General features: G+C 37.7%; 1 protein-coding gene across 6 annotated transcripts in view; it reads left to right on the forward strand.

The window, feature by feature from the left end:
- Positions 1-16309, forward strand: part of CFAP43 (cilia and flagella associated protein 43) — a 108630-nt gene extending 92321 nt beyond the window's left edge. For 3 of the 6 annotated variants that reach the window (XM_009215317.3, XM_009215316.3, XM_003904222.3), the window contains 8 exons: positions 387-475; positions 2315-2528; positions 3559-3671; positions 4932-5091; positions 12415-12579; positions 14012-14092; positions 14723-14876; positions 15893-16309. In XM_009215317.3, the coding sequence (XP_009213581.2) occupies positions 387-475; positions 2315-2528; positions 3559-3671; positions 4932-5091; positions 12415-12579; positions 14012-14092; positions 14723-14876; positions 15893-16059 (1143 nt within the window). In that variant the 3' untranslated portion in view covers positions 16060-16309. Of the gene's footprint in view, positions 1-386; positions 476-2314; positions 2529-3558; positions 3672-4931; positions 5092-12414; positions 12580-14011; positions 14093-14664; positions 14877-15892 lie in introns of all 6 variants that reach the window. The other 3 variants (XM_009215314.3, XM_009215315.3, XR_651926.3) reach the window with 3 other exon arrangements.
- The last annotated feature ends 2870 nt before the right edge of the window (positions 16310-19179 follow it).

A 19179-nucleotide genomic window follows, 5' to 3' on the forward strand; every position in this document is an offset into this window, starting at 1 on the left:
TAGGTTATGACCAGCAGTTTTATAATGGAAAAGAATAGGATAGACTAGCATAAAGAAGACAGATGGAACAGAATGGAATAGAAAAGAAAAAAAATAGAGTAACATGCATGTTTTTTGGGTAAATATATTTTGGGACACTTCTTTGGGAAACTTCTGGATGATTTCTAAGACCTGTTATATGAAATAATATTTTTAATACACTTAGATGCTTCTTATCAAAACAAATCTTCGCACAGAGAATGGTTAATGTCTAACAACTTTATAAATCAAGGTTTCATGGATTTTTAAAACCAAAGTGCTACCACCTGTATTTTGAAGAGTATTGTCAGCAAATAAAAGGTTTCCAGACCAAGTTGCAATCCTCAGAATGACATGTTTGTCCTTAGGTTATGGATCGCAGCTTTAAAAAGGAATTTTCTGAAATTCCCGGTCATCAAGTGGATATACTGTACAAACTTTTTAAACGCCGACCAAGGTTTGTTTCTCCATCACTATTGTGTTTCTGAGAAAAAAAGTTTGCAAATAAAGAGGAGTGTTACTAGATTTCAGCTTTTTTCTCCCAATTAAATGGAATTATTCAGTATAATATCTTTTAGGTGGAGATGTTTAAGGGTTTTGATCATAATTCAGTATTTTTTGAGATTAAGTCTATATCTTAAGGTAGAGAATAATGATTTATTTTCATTATTTAAAAACAGTTAAGGATCTGTGTAAGCATAGTGCTGTTGTAGGTTCTGCTTTATACATTAAGGAAGTTCCTCTTACATCATAGTTGGCACACAGATTTAAAAATAGTTTTTTTCTAAAGTGCATTCAAACAAACACAAGTTCCCTGATGTATAAATTGGAACTACTTGTAATAGGCTTCCAGGACTAAGTAAGTTTGGGGAAAATACTGGGTTAAAAAACGGAAGTTAAGCAGCTTTTCTTTTACTGCAGAATTTATTGTTGGCCTTTGGATCTCCAAGTATAAGGTACAGAGTAAGCAGTGTTTTCCAAACTTATTTGACCACAAATTGCTTTTCCTCAGAGTATCTCATGTGCTTGTGCTCAAAGTTTGAAACATGCCAGTATAAATGGTTGAAAATAGCCATTTGAAAAGAGTTCTAAGAAAGTATCACTGACTTCCACCATTATAAATGCAGATTTTCATAGTTTTCAATCAAATGTAATCTAGAAATCATGGAGTTTGTCACAAAGATATAGTCAGCTAATTTGTGTTTGAGATACAGACTCAGACAGGTTACAGGCAACCTAGGAAATGTAACCTAGAACATGCCTATTGTTTTGGTTTTCTTTTTTTTTTTCGAGATGGAGTCTCTGTCTGTCACCCAGGCTGGACTGCAGTGGCACGATCTCGGCTCACTGCAACCTCCGCCTTCCGGGTTCAAGCGTTTCTCCTGCCTCAGCCTGCTGAGTAGCTGGGATTACAGGCGCGCGCCACCACGCCCAGCTAGTTTTTGTGTTTTTAGTAGAGACGGGGTTTCACCATGTTGACCAGGATGATCTCGATCTCCTGACCTCGTGATCCACCCGTCTCGGCCTCCCAAAGTGTTGGGATTATAGGTGTGAGCCACCTCGGCCGGCGGTTTTCCTATTTTTAAAAGAGTGAGCGATGAGTAGCCCGATTATATACCTTCTCCTTGTGGAAAAAGAAGTGAGACCTCCTGCAGCAGTGGGAAAGCACAAGCTTTCATGTCAAACAGAATCAACTTTAAATCCTAACTCCATCACCTGTCAGACCGATAGCCTTGGGCCATGAGCTTCTTTCCAAGGCTGACTTTCCTCATCTAGAGAATGGGGATGATAATATAGTTTGAACCTCAGTGTATTGTACAGCATCTTGATAGTGAGTGCCTTGCCCAAATCTTTGTACCCTTCTTCCCTTTCCAGCTGAAGCACAGGGAAATGAAACTAATCTATTAATGTAGATAGAAACAGAGTTAGCCAGGTGGTGGCTCACCACTGTATTCCCAACACTTTGGGAGGCTGAGGTGAAACGATGGGTTGATTTATTTGCCTGCTTACAGTATACAGAAAGGAAATATCTCCTAGCACAGGTACGGCTGTCTGTCAGTGCTGACAATAGTTGGAGACATCTGTAGTCTAGCCAAGGTCACGTCTGAGAACCTGGAGAGTACGGAAGCAGGGCAAAGTGGATCCCTTTATCTGTGGAATAACCCACCTACCAGCCCTCACATGCCAAAGGGAAGAGTCATACAATGTGTTATGCCTGTGCTAAGGGCCTAATTGTTTCACATTGATGTTTTTGTGAGAATGTGAAATGTTGATGGGCTTTTCTTGGTAATACCAGGATTTCCAAACAGAAAACGCACTCAGAAACAACCAGTGCTGTCCCTTTTGGAGAACTACCAGGATCTGGCAAGTTGAGTAAGGATGCCTTTGCCCAGTTAATGAAAGCCATGGATGAGTTGGACAATATTAGTAACATGCCAGAAGGCTTGAACCCTTTGGTCTGGAATCACTTCTGCATGACAAGACGAGCAAAAGTGGAAAATGAACAGAAAGTATATACTATTTTAATTTAATTTTTAGTGTACTAATATCAAATACATAGTTTACATTGGTCAGTGTAACCAAAAAAGCTAATTATTTAGGTTTCCCTGCTAGGGTAGTATTTGGTCATAGTAATAAGATAATGAAATACTATATTAACCCTGGTGCTATTGAAGGCTAAGTGTAGGCCTGTTGCTTTTAGATTGGTGCCATTCAAAATAGTGTCCATTAACCACAAGGTTACTATGCACTTGAAATAAATATTGCCAGTCCTAATTGAGATGTGCTGTAACATGTGCTGTAACATACACAGATTTAGAAGGCTTAATATGAACAAAAAGAAATATGTCTCATTAATATTTTTATATTGATTGTAGGTTGAAGTGATAATATTCTGGACACAATGAATTAAAATATATTAGTAAAATTAAGTTCATCTCTTTGATTTCACTTTTTATAATGTGGTTACTACAGAATTTAAAATTGCATATGTGACTTACATTTATGGCTCGCATTATATTTTTCTTGGACAGCACTGTTGTAGGTTATCTCATTTTGCATAGATTAGAATTATATTTGGCTCAGCAGAGCCAACTTTATAGTTTTGCTAGAATGTAGCAATGAGTAAAAATTTAAGAGTGTGTTTATTTGGGAAGAGAATCCTTCCTTTTGTTGCTTCTTGACCACTCCCCCAAATTCCCTAAATTTAGTGCCCACATGCATCAGGCTGGCATATTTTTGTTAAAGTACCTGTTTCTATAGTTTCATTTAAAGTGATGAGAACAAATTTTAAAAATAAGATATAAAAGAATTTATAGTTGCTTGCATACTTGATTTTCACAAAGAAGCAAATTTGATACTTTTCAAATTGTTCAAATTGTTACATGCCATGTAAGTTTTAGACATTTAAATTTAAGTGTTTATTACTTTCTTTGAAAGATAGACCTGTTAAGGTTTTTAAGTTTAAAAAGTTAAAAGATGTATGTTGTCTAAAATTGAAGCTCCATATGTTCTGACATGTTTCTGGCTCGGTTTCTTTAGGTAAAGCAGAAAGCAGCTGACTTATTGGAAATGGCAACTTTCCTCCGGAAAAGAGTTGAGGAGGAAGAGAAGGTGCAACAGGAGATTGAGAGAGTGTTCCATGAACTCATCCTGTAATTTGAAGTTTTCTTTCATGTTCACCTATTCAAAGTCTAATTAGGGCTCAGTCAGGTTGTGTTATCACCGGGGAGAAGGCCTACTGACTGCTTTACAGCTATCTCCCTTCCAGCACTGTGCTTTAAAATTTGCATTTTAAAAAGCGTGCTTTGTTACATAAGACCTTGATTCAGGATGGAACTTTCCCATGTTTTGTTGCTCTTCTTACAAATAAGCAAGTTTCAGAAAAATCTTAGTATTGTTTTAAGTCAGCCCCTTCCACATAAAAACACAAAGAACCTGTTTCTTCCAGTCAGTACTTTGGGGCTCGAGGCATATAAGCTAACCGTGTGGAAAATTAATCAGACATCTAAGAACTTTCCATGTAGACACACAGCCAACTGATATATTTTTCTCTAGGGGAACTTGTTGTTGACTAAGTGATTAAGATATTTAAGTCCTTGCTTCATTTTTTGGCTATATTTATAGCCTCATCGATAAATACTTCTCTGATGTTCCCAAATTCATTGTTACACATCATTTTTAGATCTAGGCTATAGTGAGGAATATGAATTGCCCAGAAATAGATTTGTTAAGTAACTTACATATTAAATATTCTTAATATAGTATCAGAAATCAATAAATAAGTTCAGAATTTTAATAGAGTTATTTATTTATTTATTTATTTTGAAATGGAGCCTCACTCTGTCACACAAGCTGGAGTGTAGTGGCACGATCTTGGCTCACTGCAAGCTCCGCCTCCCAGGTTCAAGAGATTCTCATGCCTCAGCCTCCCAAGTAGCTGGGATTACAGGCGCCTGTCACCACTAATTTTTGTATTTTTAGTAGAGATAGGGTTTCGCCATTTTGGCCAGGCTAGTCTCGAACTCCTGACCTCAGATCATCTACCCACCTTGGCATCCCAAAATGCTGGGATTGCAGGCATGAGCCACTGCACCCGGCCAGATTTGTTATTTTAAAGTGTCTCTATTTTCTTCATTTTTACTTTACTTTTATTACAGTCAAAATTATACAATCTTTTCTTAATCCTAAAGTAAAAATCTATAAATGTATTTCTGTCCATACCATTCTTTGAGCAACCCAGGTGTAATTCTGCATCAATAGGAAGAGGTTTCAGAGAGACCTCTAGGAAAGCTCATCATCAGGAAAATATTCTCCACACTAATCTCCAGCATGTTTGATTTTTATATTCTCAGATAATAGGTGAAATTTGAAATATATTACAACTACTTGCTTTGAAGTGCTTTTCAATTTAGATTACAGGAAGAGAAAGTGAGATTCCAGTTGAATTTGACAATCCAAATTCTTCTTAAACAAGGACAAGTAGAACTAGAAAATTTCCAGCTAGTGCTGGAGTATTCTGATGCAATTCTCATCAACAGGAACATAATTGAAGACTTGAATTCTGTGATTCGGGTAATTATACTTTTTATTTTTATTTTTATTCAAGGTCTTGCTTTGTTCCTCAGGCTAGAGTCTTGTGGCACAATCACGGCTCACTGCAGCCTTAAGGTTGGGCTCAAGACATCCTCCCACCTTCACCTCCAGAGTAGCTGGGAGTACAGGTTCACACCACTACACCTGGCTAATTGTTTTAAAATTAATTTTTTGTAAAAACAGAGTCTTAATATGTTGCCCAGGCTGTTCTCAAACTCCTGAGCTCAAGTGATCCTCCTGCTCTGGCCTCCCAAAGTGCTGGAATTACAGGTGTGAGCCACTGCACCTGGCCAATTATACTTTTTTAAAGACAAAACATATTGCCTGCTATATTGAATATTTTACATTATTCTCCCATTTTCATAAGTAATTTTAATTCAGTTAAGTCAGTGGTTTCCTAACTGTGGTTGCACATTAGAATCATTTGAAGAACTTTATAAATGTTCCCGGACCCCATCCCCAGGATGAGTATTTTTTAAAAGCTCCCTCCATAATTTTAAGGTTCAAGAAGGATCACAGAGCTAAATGTCCATTCTAGTATGCCATCGTTTTGTTAGGCCCAGCCTACTCAGGCAAAGATAATCTTAGATAAGCTTGGTTAGTTGATTTCAGACCTTACTTCTTTTCTAATATTAACATTTAATGTTATTTCCCTATAAGCTTTAGGTATAATTGAGTCCTAAAAAAAATCCCCTATAAGCTTTATTTTATCTGTATTCTACAAATTTTAATATTTTGTGTTTTAATTTTCTTTTCGTTTAAATATTTTCTAATTTCTGTTGTGACTTCCTGTTTGATTCACGGGTTATTTAAAAGTGTGTTATTTAATTTCTAAATATTTGGGGATTTTGTGCTATTTGGGAATTAGATGATAACACTACTGTACATTTTATTTTTACAAATGCTATAAACACAAAACATATTGCTATTATTTTTGCTTTAGACAGTTATCTTTTAGAATAATAAAAATGTGAAAAGAGGTATTTTCTATTTACCTTAATTTTCACTATTTCAAAAGATCTTTATTTCATTGTTTAGATCCAAATTTCCATCTTGTATCATTTACCTTCTGCTTAAAGAACTTCCTTAAACTTAATTGAAGTACAAGCCTGCTAGTAATGAATTATCTTGGTTTTTCTTTATCTGAAGAAGTCTTTAATCACCTTCATTGTTGAAAGATATTTTGCTAGATTCACTGGATTGCCAGGTTCGTTCATTTGTTCTCTCTCTTTTCATTTTAAAGATGTTCATTTTCTTCTGAACATCTATATAGTTTCTGATAAGGTTTCTGCTATATTTTTTATCTTTGTTCTTCTGAATTTAATGTGTCTGGCATTGAGATTTTTTATCTTTGGTTTCAACAGTTTGAACACGATGTGTCTAGGTGGGGGGCGGGCGGTGTGCGTGAGATTCTTGAGGTTCTCTGAGCTTCCTCAATCTGTGATTTGATATTTGTCATTATCTTTGGAAAATTCTCATTGATTATCTCTGAATATTTCTTCTGCCCTGTTTGCTCTCTCTTTTTCTATTGGGATTCCAATTACACACGTGTCAGATTGTCTGATATTGTTCCACATCTCTTAGATATTCGATACTCATTTTTTTCACTCTTTGTCCTCTTTATGTTTCAGTTTGGGTAATTTCTGTTGCCCTATATTCAAGTTCATTCATTTTTTCTTATGCTGTGTCTAGTCTAATAATGAGCCCATCAAAGGCAAAATATCTGTTACCATATTATTGTAGATAGATAGATAGATAGACTTATATTTAGTATTTGTTTAACTCTTACAGTTTCCATCCCTCTGCTGAAATTCCCCATTTGTTCATGCATGTTGTCTATCCTTTCCAAAAATTTTGTTTTAGAAAAGTTGTAAAGATAGTACACAGAATTCTCATATACTCCTTATCCAGTTTCTTATATTTTTATTGTTTTCCATCAGTATGGTACATTTGTCACAACTATTGAAGTAATATTGATACATTATTATTAACTAAAGCACAAACTTTATTCACTCTTCCTTAGTTTTTACTTAAGGTCATTTTTCTGTTCCAGGATCTCATCAGGATACATTTTATTTGGTTGTCATGTCTTTCCTTTTTTTTTTCTTTTCTTTTTAGACTGAGTTTTGCTTTTGTTGCCCAGGCTGGGGTGCAATGACACAATCTCAGCTCACCGCAACCTCCGCCTCCCAGGTTCAAGTGATTCTCCTGCCTCAGCCTCCTGAGTAGCTGAGATTACAGGCATGTGCCACCATGCCCGGCTAATTTTGTATTTTTAGTAGAGGCAGGGTTTCTCCATGTTGGTCAGGCTGGTCTTGAACTCCCAACCTCAGGTGACCCACCTGCCTTGGCCTCCCAAAGTGTTGGGATTACAGGCGTGAGCCACCACGCCCGGCCAATTGTCATTTCTTTCTAGACAGTGACAGTTTCTCAGTTTTGTCTTGTTTTTGATGACCTTGACAGTTTATTGTAGAGTAATAGTCAGTTATTTTGTAGAATGTGCCTCAACTGTGGTTTCTCTGATGTATTTATCACTATTCACCTGGAGTATGGAGACAGAGACCACAGAGGTAAAATACCCTCTCAGCACATGATTTCAAGGATACATGCTATCAACATGTCATCACTGTTCATTGAATCTTGACCACCTGAATTGAGGTAGTGTTTGTCAGGCTTCATTACTATAAAGTTACCTTTTCTCCACTGTTCCATGCTGTACTCTTTATAAGGAAATTAGTCATAATTATTTTACATTTCCCATCTGATAGTTCTAACACCTGTCATCTCTGATCTAGGTGTGTTGATTGCTTTGTAACTTAGTTTTTTAGAGCTATTTTTATTGTGGTATAATACACATCACATAAAATGTACTATTGTAACCATTTAAAGTGTGCAAGTCAGTGGCAATTAGTACATCACAAAGCTGTGCAGCTAGTACTTCTATCTGGTTCCAGAACATTTTTGTTTTGTTTTGTTTTTTGTTTTTTGAGACAGGGTCTGGCTCTGTCATCTGGGTTGGAGTGCCAGAGCATGATCTCAGCTCACTGCAACCTCCACCTCCCAGACTGAAGCCATTCTCCCACCTCAGTAGCTGTAATTACAGGCATGTGCCACCACACCTGGCTAATTTTTATATTTTTTTGGTAGAGATGAGGTTTCACCATATTGCCCAGGCTGGTCTCAAACTCCTGGGCTCAAGCAATCCTCCCGCCTTAGCCTCCCAAAATGCTGGAATTATAGGAGTGAGGCACCCCACCCAGCCTCAGAACATTTTTTATCATCCTAAAAGGAAACCCCACACCCATGAAGCAGTTATTCCCCATTCACCTCTTCCCTCAGCCCCTGGACACCACTAATCTGCATTGTCTCTATGGATTTGCCTATTCTTAGTATTTTGTATGAATGGAATCATACAATATGTGGCCTTTGTTTTCCGGTTTCTTTCACTTAGCATGTTTTTAAGATTTAACCATGTTGTAGCATGTATCAGTCTTCATTCTTCTTTTATGACCAAATCATATTTCATTTTATGGATATACATTTTGTTTATCCATTCATCAGCTGGTGAATATTTGGGCTGCTTCCACCTTTTGGCTATTGTGGTGCTTATAACTGTTCATGCACAAGTTTTTGAAAACCTGTTTTCAGTTCTCTGGGGATATATACCTAGAAGTGGAATTGCTGGATCGTATGGTCATTGCATGTTTAACTGATTGAGGCGCTGCAAACTGTTTTCCACAGTAGCTGCACCATTTCATATTTCCACCAGCAAAGCATGTGGGTTTCACTTTCTCTGCATCCTTATCAAAGCTTGTTATTTTCTCTCTTTTTTGTTCTTTGCTTGCTTGCTTTTTAATTACAGCCATCTTAGTGGGTTTATTCTTGATGTAAATTTCTCTAATGACTAGTGACATTGAGCATCTTTTCATATGCTTGTTGACCACTTGTATATCTTTGGACAAATGTCTACTGAAGTCTTTTGCCCATTTTTAAGTTGGGTTTTGTTGTTGAGTTATAAGAGTTTTTTATATGTTCTGGATATTAAACCCTTATATAATTTGCAAATATTTTATCCCCTTCTATGGATTGTCTCATGTTTTTGGTGTTAAATCTAAGAATCAGGCCATGTGCAGTAGCTCATGCCTGTAATCCCAGCACTTTGGGAGGCTGAGGCTGGTGGATCACCTGAGGTCAGGAATTCAAGGCCAGCCTGGCCAAGATGTGAAACCCCATCTCTACTAAAAATACAAAAATTAGCCGGTCATGGTGGCAGACACCTGTAATCCCAGCTACTCAGGAGACTGAGGCAGGAGAATCGCTTGAACCCGGGAGGCAGAGGTTGCAGTGAGGTGAGATGGCACCACTGCACTCCAGCCTGGGTGACAGAGTAAGACTCTGTCTCAAAAAATAAAATAAATAAATATCTAAGAATCAAATCTGAAGTCATGAAGATTTATCCCTGTTTTCTTTCTTTTCTTTTCTTTTTCCTTCCTTCTTTTCTTTTCTTTTCTTTCTTTTCTTTCTTGAGATGGAGTCTCGCTCTGTCTCCCAGGCTGGAGTGCAGTGTCATAATCTTGGCTCACTGCAACCTCCACATCCCGGGTTCAAGCAATTCTCCTGTCTCAGCCTCCCGAGTAGCCAGGATTTACAGGCACCCACCACCACTCCCAGATAATTTTTGTATTTTTAGTAGAGACAGGGTTTCACTTTGTTGGCCAGGCTGGTCTCAAACTCCTGACCTCAGGTGATCTGCCTGCCTCAGCCTCCCAAAGCGCTGGGATTACAGGCATCAGCCACTGAGCCTGGCCTCAGTCCCTGTTTTCTTCTGTGAAGTAGGGAAATGTTAGCCATCCAACTTTTTGTGTTCAATATTGTTTTGGCTATTCATGATCCTTTGCAGCTTCATATGAATTTGAGGATTTGAAAAAAAAAAAAAAAAGTCATTGAAATTTTGGCAGTGATTGCATTAAATCTATAGATTCCTTTGAGGAGTACTGTCTTAAGTCTTTTGATCCAAGAACATGGGATGACTTTCCATTTATTTAATCTTTATATTCTTACAGCAATATTTTGTAGGTTTCTTTGTACACATACTTTTTAGATTAACTTTATTTCTAGGTTTTTTCTTTTTGATATTATTGTAAATGGAATTGATTTATTAATTATTTTCCACATTTTTCAGTGGTGATGTATAAAAATACAATTGATTTTTGCATGTTGATCTTATACTCTGCAACTTTGCCGAATTTATTTATTATCTCTAGTAGGGTTTTTGGATTCTATATGACTTTCCCTCTATATTTAGATTCATTAATCTGTGAATGGAAATTGTTTTACATCTTTTCAGTTTGGGTGCCTTTTAGTTCTTCTTCTTGCCTAATTGCCATGACTAGAATTTTTATTACAGTGTTGAATCAAAGTGACAAAAAGTGGGACATCCTTGTCTTGTTCCTGATCTTAGTTGGAAAGCTTTCAGTCTTTTATCATTGAGTATGAAGTTATGATGGGTTTTCTGTAAATTCCCATTACCATGTTGAGGAAGTTCCCTTTTATTCCAAGTCTGTTGCATATATTTTGTTTTTATCGTTAAATGGTGCTGGATTTTGTCAAATTTTTTTCTACATCAATTGACATGATCATGTGGGTTTTTTAATTTGTTCTATTAATGAGGTATATTATATTGCTTGATTATGCGGACCACTCTTGCAATCCTAGGATAAATGACACTTGATCATAGTTATAATCCTTTCAATGTGCTGCTGGAATCAGTTTGCTAGTATTTTATTGAACGTTTTTGGTTTTGTGTATGTGTTCATAAGGGATATTGGTCTATAATTTTCTTGTGATGTCTTTCTCCGGCTTTGGTATCAAGGTACTACTGGCCTCATATTATGTATTAGAAAGTGTTCTCTCCTCTCTTATTTTTTGGAAGTGTTTGAGTAGTATTGGTGTAATTTTTCTTTAAATGTTTGATAGAATTCATCAGTCTTCTGGTCCTGGGCTTTTCTTTTTGGGGAGGTTTTTGATAACTGATTCAATTATTTACTTGTTTTAGGTCTATTAAAATTTTCTGTTACTTATCGAATCAGTTTTTATAGTTTGTGTGTTTCTAGGAATTTTCCATTTCATCTATGTTATCTAATTTGTTGGTGTAGAATTTTCATAGTATTCTCTTATAATCCTTTTAATTTCCGTAATATTGGTAGTAATATTCTTGATTTCATTTCTTATTTTAGCAATTTGAGCCTTTTTTTTTTTTCCTTAGTCAGTCTAGCTAAAGGTTTGTCAATTTTGCTGATTTCTTAAAAGAACCAACTTTTGGTTTCATGATTGACTATTGTTTTTCTATTTTCTTTCTTCCTTTTTTTCAGACAGGAAGTGCCACTGCACTTCCTCTGTCACCCAGGTTGGGGTGCAGTGGCATGAACACGGCTCACTGCAGCCTTGACCTTCTGGCCTCAAGTGATCCTCCTGTCTCAGCCTCCTGAGTAGCTGGGACCACTGGGTTGCACCACTATTCCAGGCTAATTTTTTGATTTTCCATGGAGTTGAGGTCTCGCTTTGTTGCCTGGGCTGGTCTCAAACTCATGAGCTCAAGCATTCCTCCTGCCTCAACCTCCCAAGGTAGTGGGATTACAGGCATAAGACACCACACCCAGCATCAGGTGTGAGGACAATGAGTAGGAATACAAATGCATACAGGTTGGTAGATTGGGTGACAGCAAAAAAAAGGTCCTGCCTAATTGTTGACATATAAAGTAAATTGGCTCTGCTATTTAAATGTATCTTATAATCCCTTCTGTTTAATGAGTATCATGCTTTATAGTGATCAGATTTTGCCCAAGAAGCCATTTTTTAATGTCTGTTTGTGTGTGTGTGTGTGTGTGTGTGACGGAGTCTCGCTCTGTCGCCCAGGCTGGAGTGCAGTCTCCACTCACTGCAAGCTCCGCCTCCTGGGTTCACGCAATTCTCCTGCCTCAGCCTCCCGAGTAGCTGGGACTACAGGCGCCCGCCACCACGCCCGGCTAATTTTTTTTTGCGTTTTTAGTAGAGACGGGGTTTCACAGTGTTCGCCAGGATGGTCTCGATCTCCTGACCTTGTGATCCGCCCGCCTCGGCCTCCCAAAGTGCTGGGATTACAGGTGTGAGCCACCACACCTGGCTTTAATGTCTGTTTCTTAAAAAGAAGATGGAATTATCTCTGTGATCCAAGTGTTTTCTAAAAATAGCATTCAGCCTCAAATATTCTATGTTCTATATACAGAATCATATTATATGGATATCTAATGTGCTTTTTTAAAGACTCAAGGACAAAAGAAAATTGCTAGCATGATGGAAACTAAAGATGTACACAAAAGAATACTTCAGATTGAGTGGGAACATAAGAAAATGGAGATGGAAAGGGAAGATCTAAATCAGAAGGCTTGGGATATTCAGATGCTATTTTTTTCAAGAGATCGCCAAAAGGTAAATTCTCCCTAGCCCCTTACATAGTTTTAATTTTGTTCATTAATGTATTTATTCATTTAACCAGTATTTAATAAGAAGCCTCTGTGATACCAAGCATATTCTAAGCCAGGAGTGTTTCAAAATATATCTGTGAGTTATTTTTCTTCCAATAGTTTACATTTGCAGCCTCCAGTTCTTCATGACCCATTTAGTAGGATCATTCTACTCAGAGCTCACTAAGGATTTCCTGTCAAACCCAGTGGTCCTTCAATTCTCTGTAGCATTTAACCATCTTAATTTCCCATTCCTTTGACTTTCATCACCCCAAATTAATTTTTCTTCCAACATGTCATACCACTCTGCCTCTTTTGCTGGCTTCTCTTTTGCCTCTAACACTTCAATGTAGCCATTCTTCAAGATTTTGCCCTTAGCTATGTTTGTGTTTCTTTCCATACCTCTCCCTGGGTGATGTCCTCTGTTTTTCTAACTTCAACGATCACTTCTACAAACTAATGCAAGTTCTGTGGATTCCAAGCCATGCCCCATTTCTATAGTTTTCACCTCCCAGCAGCTCTTCTTAGTTTGCCTTTTTTGTACATCTCAAATCTACTTTTCAAGGTCTAGTTTAAATACCACCTTCTCCTTCACAAAACCTTTCTTGATTTTCCAAGCCTGGAGAAATTCCATCTCATTACAAACCACCTTTGAATTAGCATGACACTCTACATGTCTTCTGGCAACCAATCATATCTATGTGATCATCTTCCCATGAAGACTAGGACATATTATTTATCTTTGTATCTCCCTCAGTGTCTTTAACTAGGACTTTGTTATGTGGGACTCAAGTGGAACACTTAAATGTTTGGTGAGTTGAATAAATGACTGAATGAATGAGAAAATAAAGTAGGCATTTGTAATTTGTGCTTTGATGTAATAATTAGTGTACATGAATATATTGATGGCTAAAGACAAGGAAATATTATGGCACAAAAGCCTAATCAATCTTTTTTTTTTTTTTTTTTTGAGATGGAGTTTTGCTCATTTTGCCCAGGCGGAGTGCAATGATGTGATCTCTGCTCACTGCAACCTCCACCTCCTAGGTTCAAGCAATTCTCCTGCCTCACCCTCCTGAGCAGCTGGGATTACAGGCATGTGCCACCACGCCGGCTAATTTTTTGTATTTTTTAGCAGAGATGAGGTTTTACCGTGTTAGTCAGGCTGGTCTCGAACTCCTGACCTCAGGTGATCCACCTGCCTCAGCCTCCCAAAGTGCTGGGATTACAAGCATATGCCATCACACTCAGCCAAGCCAAATCAATCTTAACTTACATAGATATTTGTTATGAAAAACAGTAACTTTCAAAACTAAAACAATCTTTATAAAGTTATCTATTGAAAGAGAGAAAAATATTCTTACCTGGTTTTTTGTTTTTTTTTTTTAATCTCAAAGTACCTAAATGAACCAAACTATGAGGCTCTGATTAGTATTCAGATTGGAATAATGGAACAAACCATTGCTGTTTTAGATAAGGTAAGTCTCAAAGACATTGGTTATTATATCCTAACAGTTGTAAATCATTTGAGCAAAGTAATAGTGTTTCAAATCATGAATTTACCTAGACCCTAATAAAATCTTGGTTATTTACTAGTATTCATGAGGTAATTCGAAGTTGCTAAGTAGTGTCTTTGCAACCGTAACCAATGAAATAAAATTAAGCACTTCCTTTAATATTAGAATTAACCCCTGGGGACATATCTGAGTATAAGTGGATTTTCTATTTCACATTAGGTTAGGATTTATGTAATGGGAGTGTTGGTAGTCTTTCCTTAGCATTGGAAAGGTTTTATTTAATCATAACTGAATAAAAATGGTCAGTTTTTATTATGTAGTATACATTAGAAACAAAGCAATCTCAAGCTTTTAAAATATTCTCTCAGTTTAAGAATATACAAAATTTTTTTCTAAAATTTTTTATTAACCTACCATTCTACCTTTCAACAAATAACTCGAGTGCCTACTATGCCAGGCACTACAGATATGGTGGTAAGATGTTATCTTAATGATGATAATGTATTTAAAATATAAGAATAATGTCTTTATAGGATAAATCACATTTTTCAAAATTAATTTTGTGGGGTATCATGGGAACAAAAATTTCAGACCCACAAAAAGAATGTGGAAAACTGCAAGAAACTACTCAAAAAACTTGGAAAGTTCAGCAATCAAAAAGATATAGCAAATCACACCCTAAGCTGCAATCTACGAGAAGAGTTGGTAGCTGTCTCAGAGAGAAAAGACATCTGTAATGCAATGGGTAAGCATGTTTTTTTTTCTTTAACCAACTGTAAGTTTCTTTAAAAGTAATCAGTAATCCTAAAATGTATACAATAGTTAAAAAGCTACCAGCATTTCTTTAAAAATAGATCATTTAAAAATAATTTCAACTTTTACTTTAGATTCAGGGAGTACATGTACAAGTTTGTTACTTGGGTATATTGTGTGATGCTGAGGTTTGGGGTATGGAATGATTCTGTCACACAGGTGTTGAACATAGTACCCAATAATTTTTCAGCCCTTCCTCCCTCCCTGCCTCCTCCCTCTAGTAGTCCCCAGTGTTTTTCTTTTTTCCTTTTTTTTGAGACAGGGTGTCCCTCTGCTGCCTAAGCTGGAGTACAGTGGCATGATCTCAGCTCAATGCAACCTCCACCTCCCGGGCTCAAGTGATCCTCCCACCTCAGCCCCCTCAAGTGCCTGGGACCACAGGCAGGAACCACCACACCCGGCTAATTTTTGTATTTTTTGTAGAGAGTAGGTTTTGCCATGTTGGCCAGGCTGGCCTTGAACTCCTGAGCTCAAGTGATCCACCCACCTCAGCTAACCAAAGTGCGGGGATTACAGGCATGAGCCAGCATGCCTGGCCTCCAAGTGTTTCCTGTTGCCATCTTTATGTCCATGAGTACCCACTGTTTAGCTCCCATTTATAAGTGAGAACATGCGGTATTTGGTTTTCTGTTCCTGTGTTAATTTGCTTAGGATAATGGCCTCCAGCTACATCCATGTTGCTGCAAAGGATATTATTTCATTCTTTTTTTTTATGGCCATGTAGTGTACCATGGCGTATATGTACCACATTTTCTTTTTCCAGTCCACTGTTGATGGGGCACCTAGGGTGACTCCATGCCTTTGCTATTGTGATAGTGCTGCAATAAACATACAAGTGCATATGCCTTTTTGGTACCAGCCTTTCTTCCACATGTTTGATTCTGAGTGCTGCTTCTGTATTTGAAAGTATTGATAAATAATCTAATTCCTTCTTCATTTTTGGGATAGGGTCTAAACTGACTTGCGAAAAGATTGTCAAAGAACGGTATGAAAACATGATGCAACAGCAGAAGTTAACACATATTTCAAAACAACAAGCTGAACAGATTTCAATACTACAGACTGAAGTTGAAAGATTAAGGATGAAAACGTTTCCTGCTCTTGTTCAAATGTAAAAACGCTGGCAGGAAAACACAAGGCCAAATCAATCATTTAAAAAATCATTTCATTTGGGTAAAATGATTTCCTTTTCTTTCTTACTGAGAAATTGAATTAGCATGTCCTCTTAGTTGCATGTTTCAGATAAAAAATTGTTTAATTTTAGCCTAAATTGTATACAGATTTTGTCCTGCATGAATAAATGTGTAAAATACCATGAATTGCTGTTTTTATTCAAGAATAAACAACACTTGAAGTCAGAAAGTATTCAATATCTATTTTACTCATTTAATCTGAGTCAGATCAAAGATATTTTCATAGTTATGGTATAGAAAGTCTTAAAAAGAAATTCTTTGCCAAACATTTCTAATTTTATAAAACTGTCAGAAAAGTTTTGAGATTATGGATAATTTTTATCTTTATGCTCTTCTGTTTCTCATTTTCTTCAGTAAGCATTTCTTTCATGATCAGAAAAAAATTACGAGAATATTTAGATTATTCCCTGCTTCACCAATGAGAACAAGATAAATCGTTAGCTTTTTCCAAGCCTTGTATCATTTGTAAATTACAACATATTTTGGCCAGGTGTGGTGGCTCACGCCTGTAATCCCAGCACTTTCAGAGGCCAAGGCAGGCAGATCACGAGGTCAGGATATCGAGACCATCCTGGCTAACGCAGTGAAACCCCATCTCTACTAAAAATAAAAAGTAAAAACATTAGCCTGGCATGGTGGTAGGCGCCTGTAGTCCCAGCTACTGGGTAGGCTGAGGCAGAAGAATGGTGTGAACCCAGGAGGCGGAGGTTGCAGTGAGCCGAGACCGCACCACTGCACTCCAGCCTAGGCGATACAGCGAGATTCCATCTCAAAAAAAAAATTACAATATATTTTAGAAAGATAATCTACATTTCTTTTATATTTTAATAGAATTCAATTTTGTGCTCTACCCAATAGGGTTTAACAAACAGAAAAATACTTTCTTATTTCCATGAAGTAGTTTATCACTTTACCCATGTAGATGGTGATAATTATATAATGAGATGACTAATTGGCCAGAAAACTGCTTTGCCCTTCCATAGCCTGTGGACTGCTGCCCACAGGGATCATGGACCAGTCTCCAAGTGGTGTGACTGTCTCACTGTTCTGCAATTTATGAACTCAACGTTAAGTTTAATCCTCAGTACCATATCCAATATACACTTATGTAGATAAAGCAAGAGAGGTATTATAAAATCTTCTAATTTAGAAAAGAAAAAACCTTTAGAAGATGTAATTGATCACCCACATAGTGATCTGTGCTGGATGGGGATGGTAAGGGAAATGATAGGACCAACATTTTGATGACTCCCCTCCTTTGTACTACACTGACTCCTGAAGTAGTCAGTTTGGCTTATTCAGTAAGGAAGTGCCCATGGGTACCATTTCCTACATCTGGGGTCCTTCAAAATTATCCCTGAGAGTTGTAGGGACAGACCCTAGGGTAGGGGTGCAAATACTTTATACTTGAGATGGTATTGCCAGAAGTTCTCTGTCCTGTTTGAGTCAACCATAGATGTACTAGACTTGATTTTTTAGTCTTTTCTGGTGACACAAACTCCATTTTCACCTAAGTTAGCTGTCTAGAGACTCCACTTGCTAGTAGTCAGTGCCACAAATTTCACTAGATAATGCTCTGTGGATCCCAGGTCTTAACAAACCAAACAGCCGGCATCATTTCTATTTCTTAGTCATCAGCCTTTGGTGACTCTAGCAATGCTCCTCGCTCGACTGCCTTGCTTTGAGGCATGGATGGAGTGGGGCTTAGTGGGCACCTTTTGCCGTCAAGCCACATTCCAGAAGCCCTTTCAACAGGAGGTACCTTCTGGTTTTGGGGCTTTGGAAGGACACATGGGTCATGCACACTAACTCCTCTCTTAATATTGTTCATGGTATTGACTCCTCTCAGCTTCTGCTGAACAGCAATTATATTCATATTTTATAGTCCTTTAAAATATCTATATTATCAGCTAATGACATAATTAACTGGGTCAGACACAGTATGGCTTTATGCATAGGAATTAAAATTATAGGATCTATTCCTGGGCTTCAAGTCTTGGCTCTGCTACTTGAGTTTTAAATAACCACTTAATTTTGAAATAACTATCTTAAATTTCTTCTTTAAAACTGGAACTAGTATTCTAGTTTTTTTAAATTAAAAACAAGTGTTATGTTGTATTAGCCCTCATTTTTATAAATAAAGCTATGGTAGTCAGTGGTTTTTAATAAATGCATCACATTAAATTCAACAGAGCGGCTGCTGTGCTGTTGGAATCTCAGCACCCAGTCAATGCTTGGAAATCCCCATTACCACACCCCTAAGCTTTCCCAGAATCAGTCTCACTGATGCTGTGTTTCCCACAAGTCGATATATATGGGTGGCTCCAGGTGATGTGCCTGTCAGCAGTGGGCAGCTGCAGCCTCTGAGATCTGGAGAGGTACCATAATGACCTACCAAAATGCCAACACCACCACAAGGGGCAATTTCCTCTGCCACGTTTAAGCCCCTGGTTGGCAGCAAGCAGTGATAAGAGGCTGGCTGGTAAGCACTAGAACAGTACAAGTCCACAGGGGTGCCCATCTAGGAATCCCAGTGCCAGAGGAGGCTCAGATAAGGTCTTGGCCAGTCTCCAGATTCACAAAGGCCAGCGGCACAGGAATTTGTATATGTGGGCAGGGGAAGAGTTTACTGGCATGGCACTAACAATTAGAATGGACACAAAAGCAGGGTCTGGCGTCTCCTGCTGTGCCAAACATTCAACACTGGTTAGATCATGGGGAGGGACTGGGCTGAAAGTGGGATGTACTTGAGGGGGGTTCAGAGGAGTGCTAAACTAGTAGGGAATGGCTTTTGAAAAAGCTAAGTAAAGCTGTTTTAACACTTAAAAGGACCCAAAAGCAGAAATCCAGAAAGCCCTTACGAATGACTAGCAACTAAAACCAGGAAGCCACTGATCCACAAAATTCTATCACCTCTGCCTTTCTCCGTAAGCACACTCACTGCCCTTAAGCATGTCAGCTCTGCTCCTTCCAGGTGTATATACAACAGCTGCAGTCACAAAAAGAGATGGGCTTTCTTTTCCTGAGCTAAATTCCAAATTT

The sequence above is a fragment of the Papio anubis genome, chromosome 11 (assembly GCF_008728515.1).
Source record: "Papio anubis isolate 15944 chromosome 11, Panubis1.0, whole genome shotgun sequence".
Classification (NCBI taxonomy): Eukaryota; Metazoa; Chordata; class Mammalia; order Primates; family Cercopithecidae; genus Papio; species Papio anubis.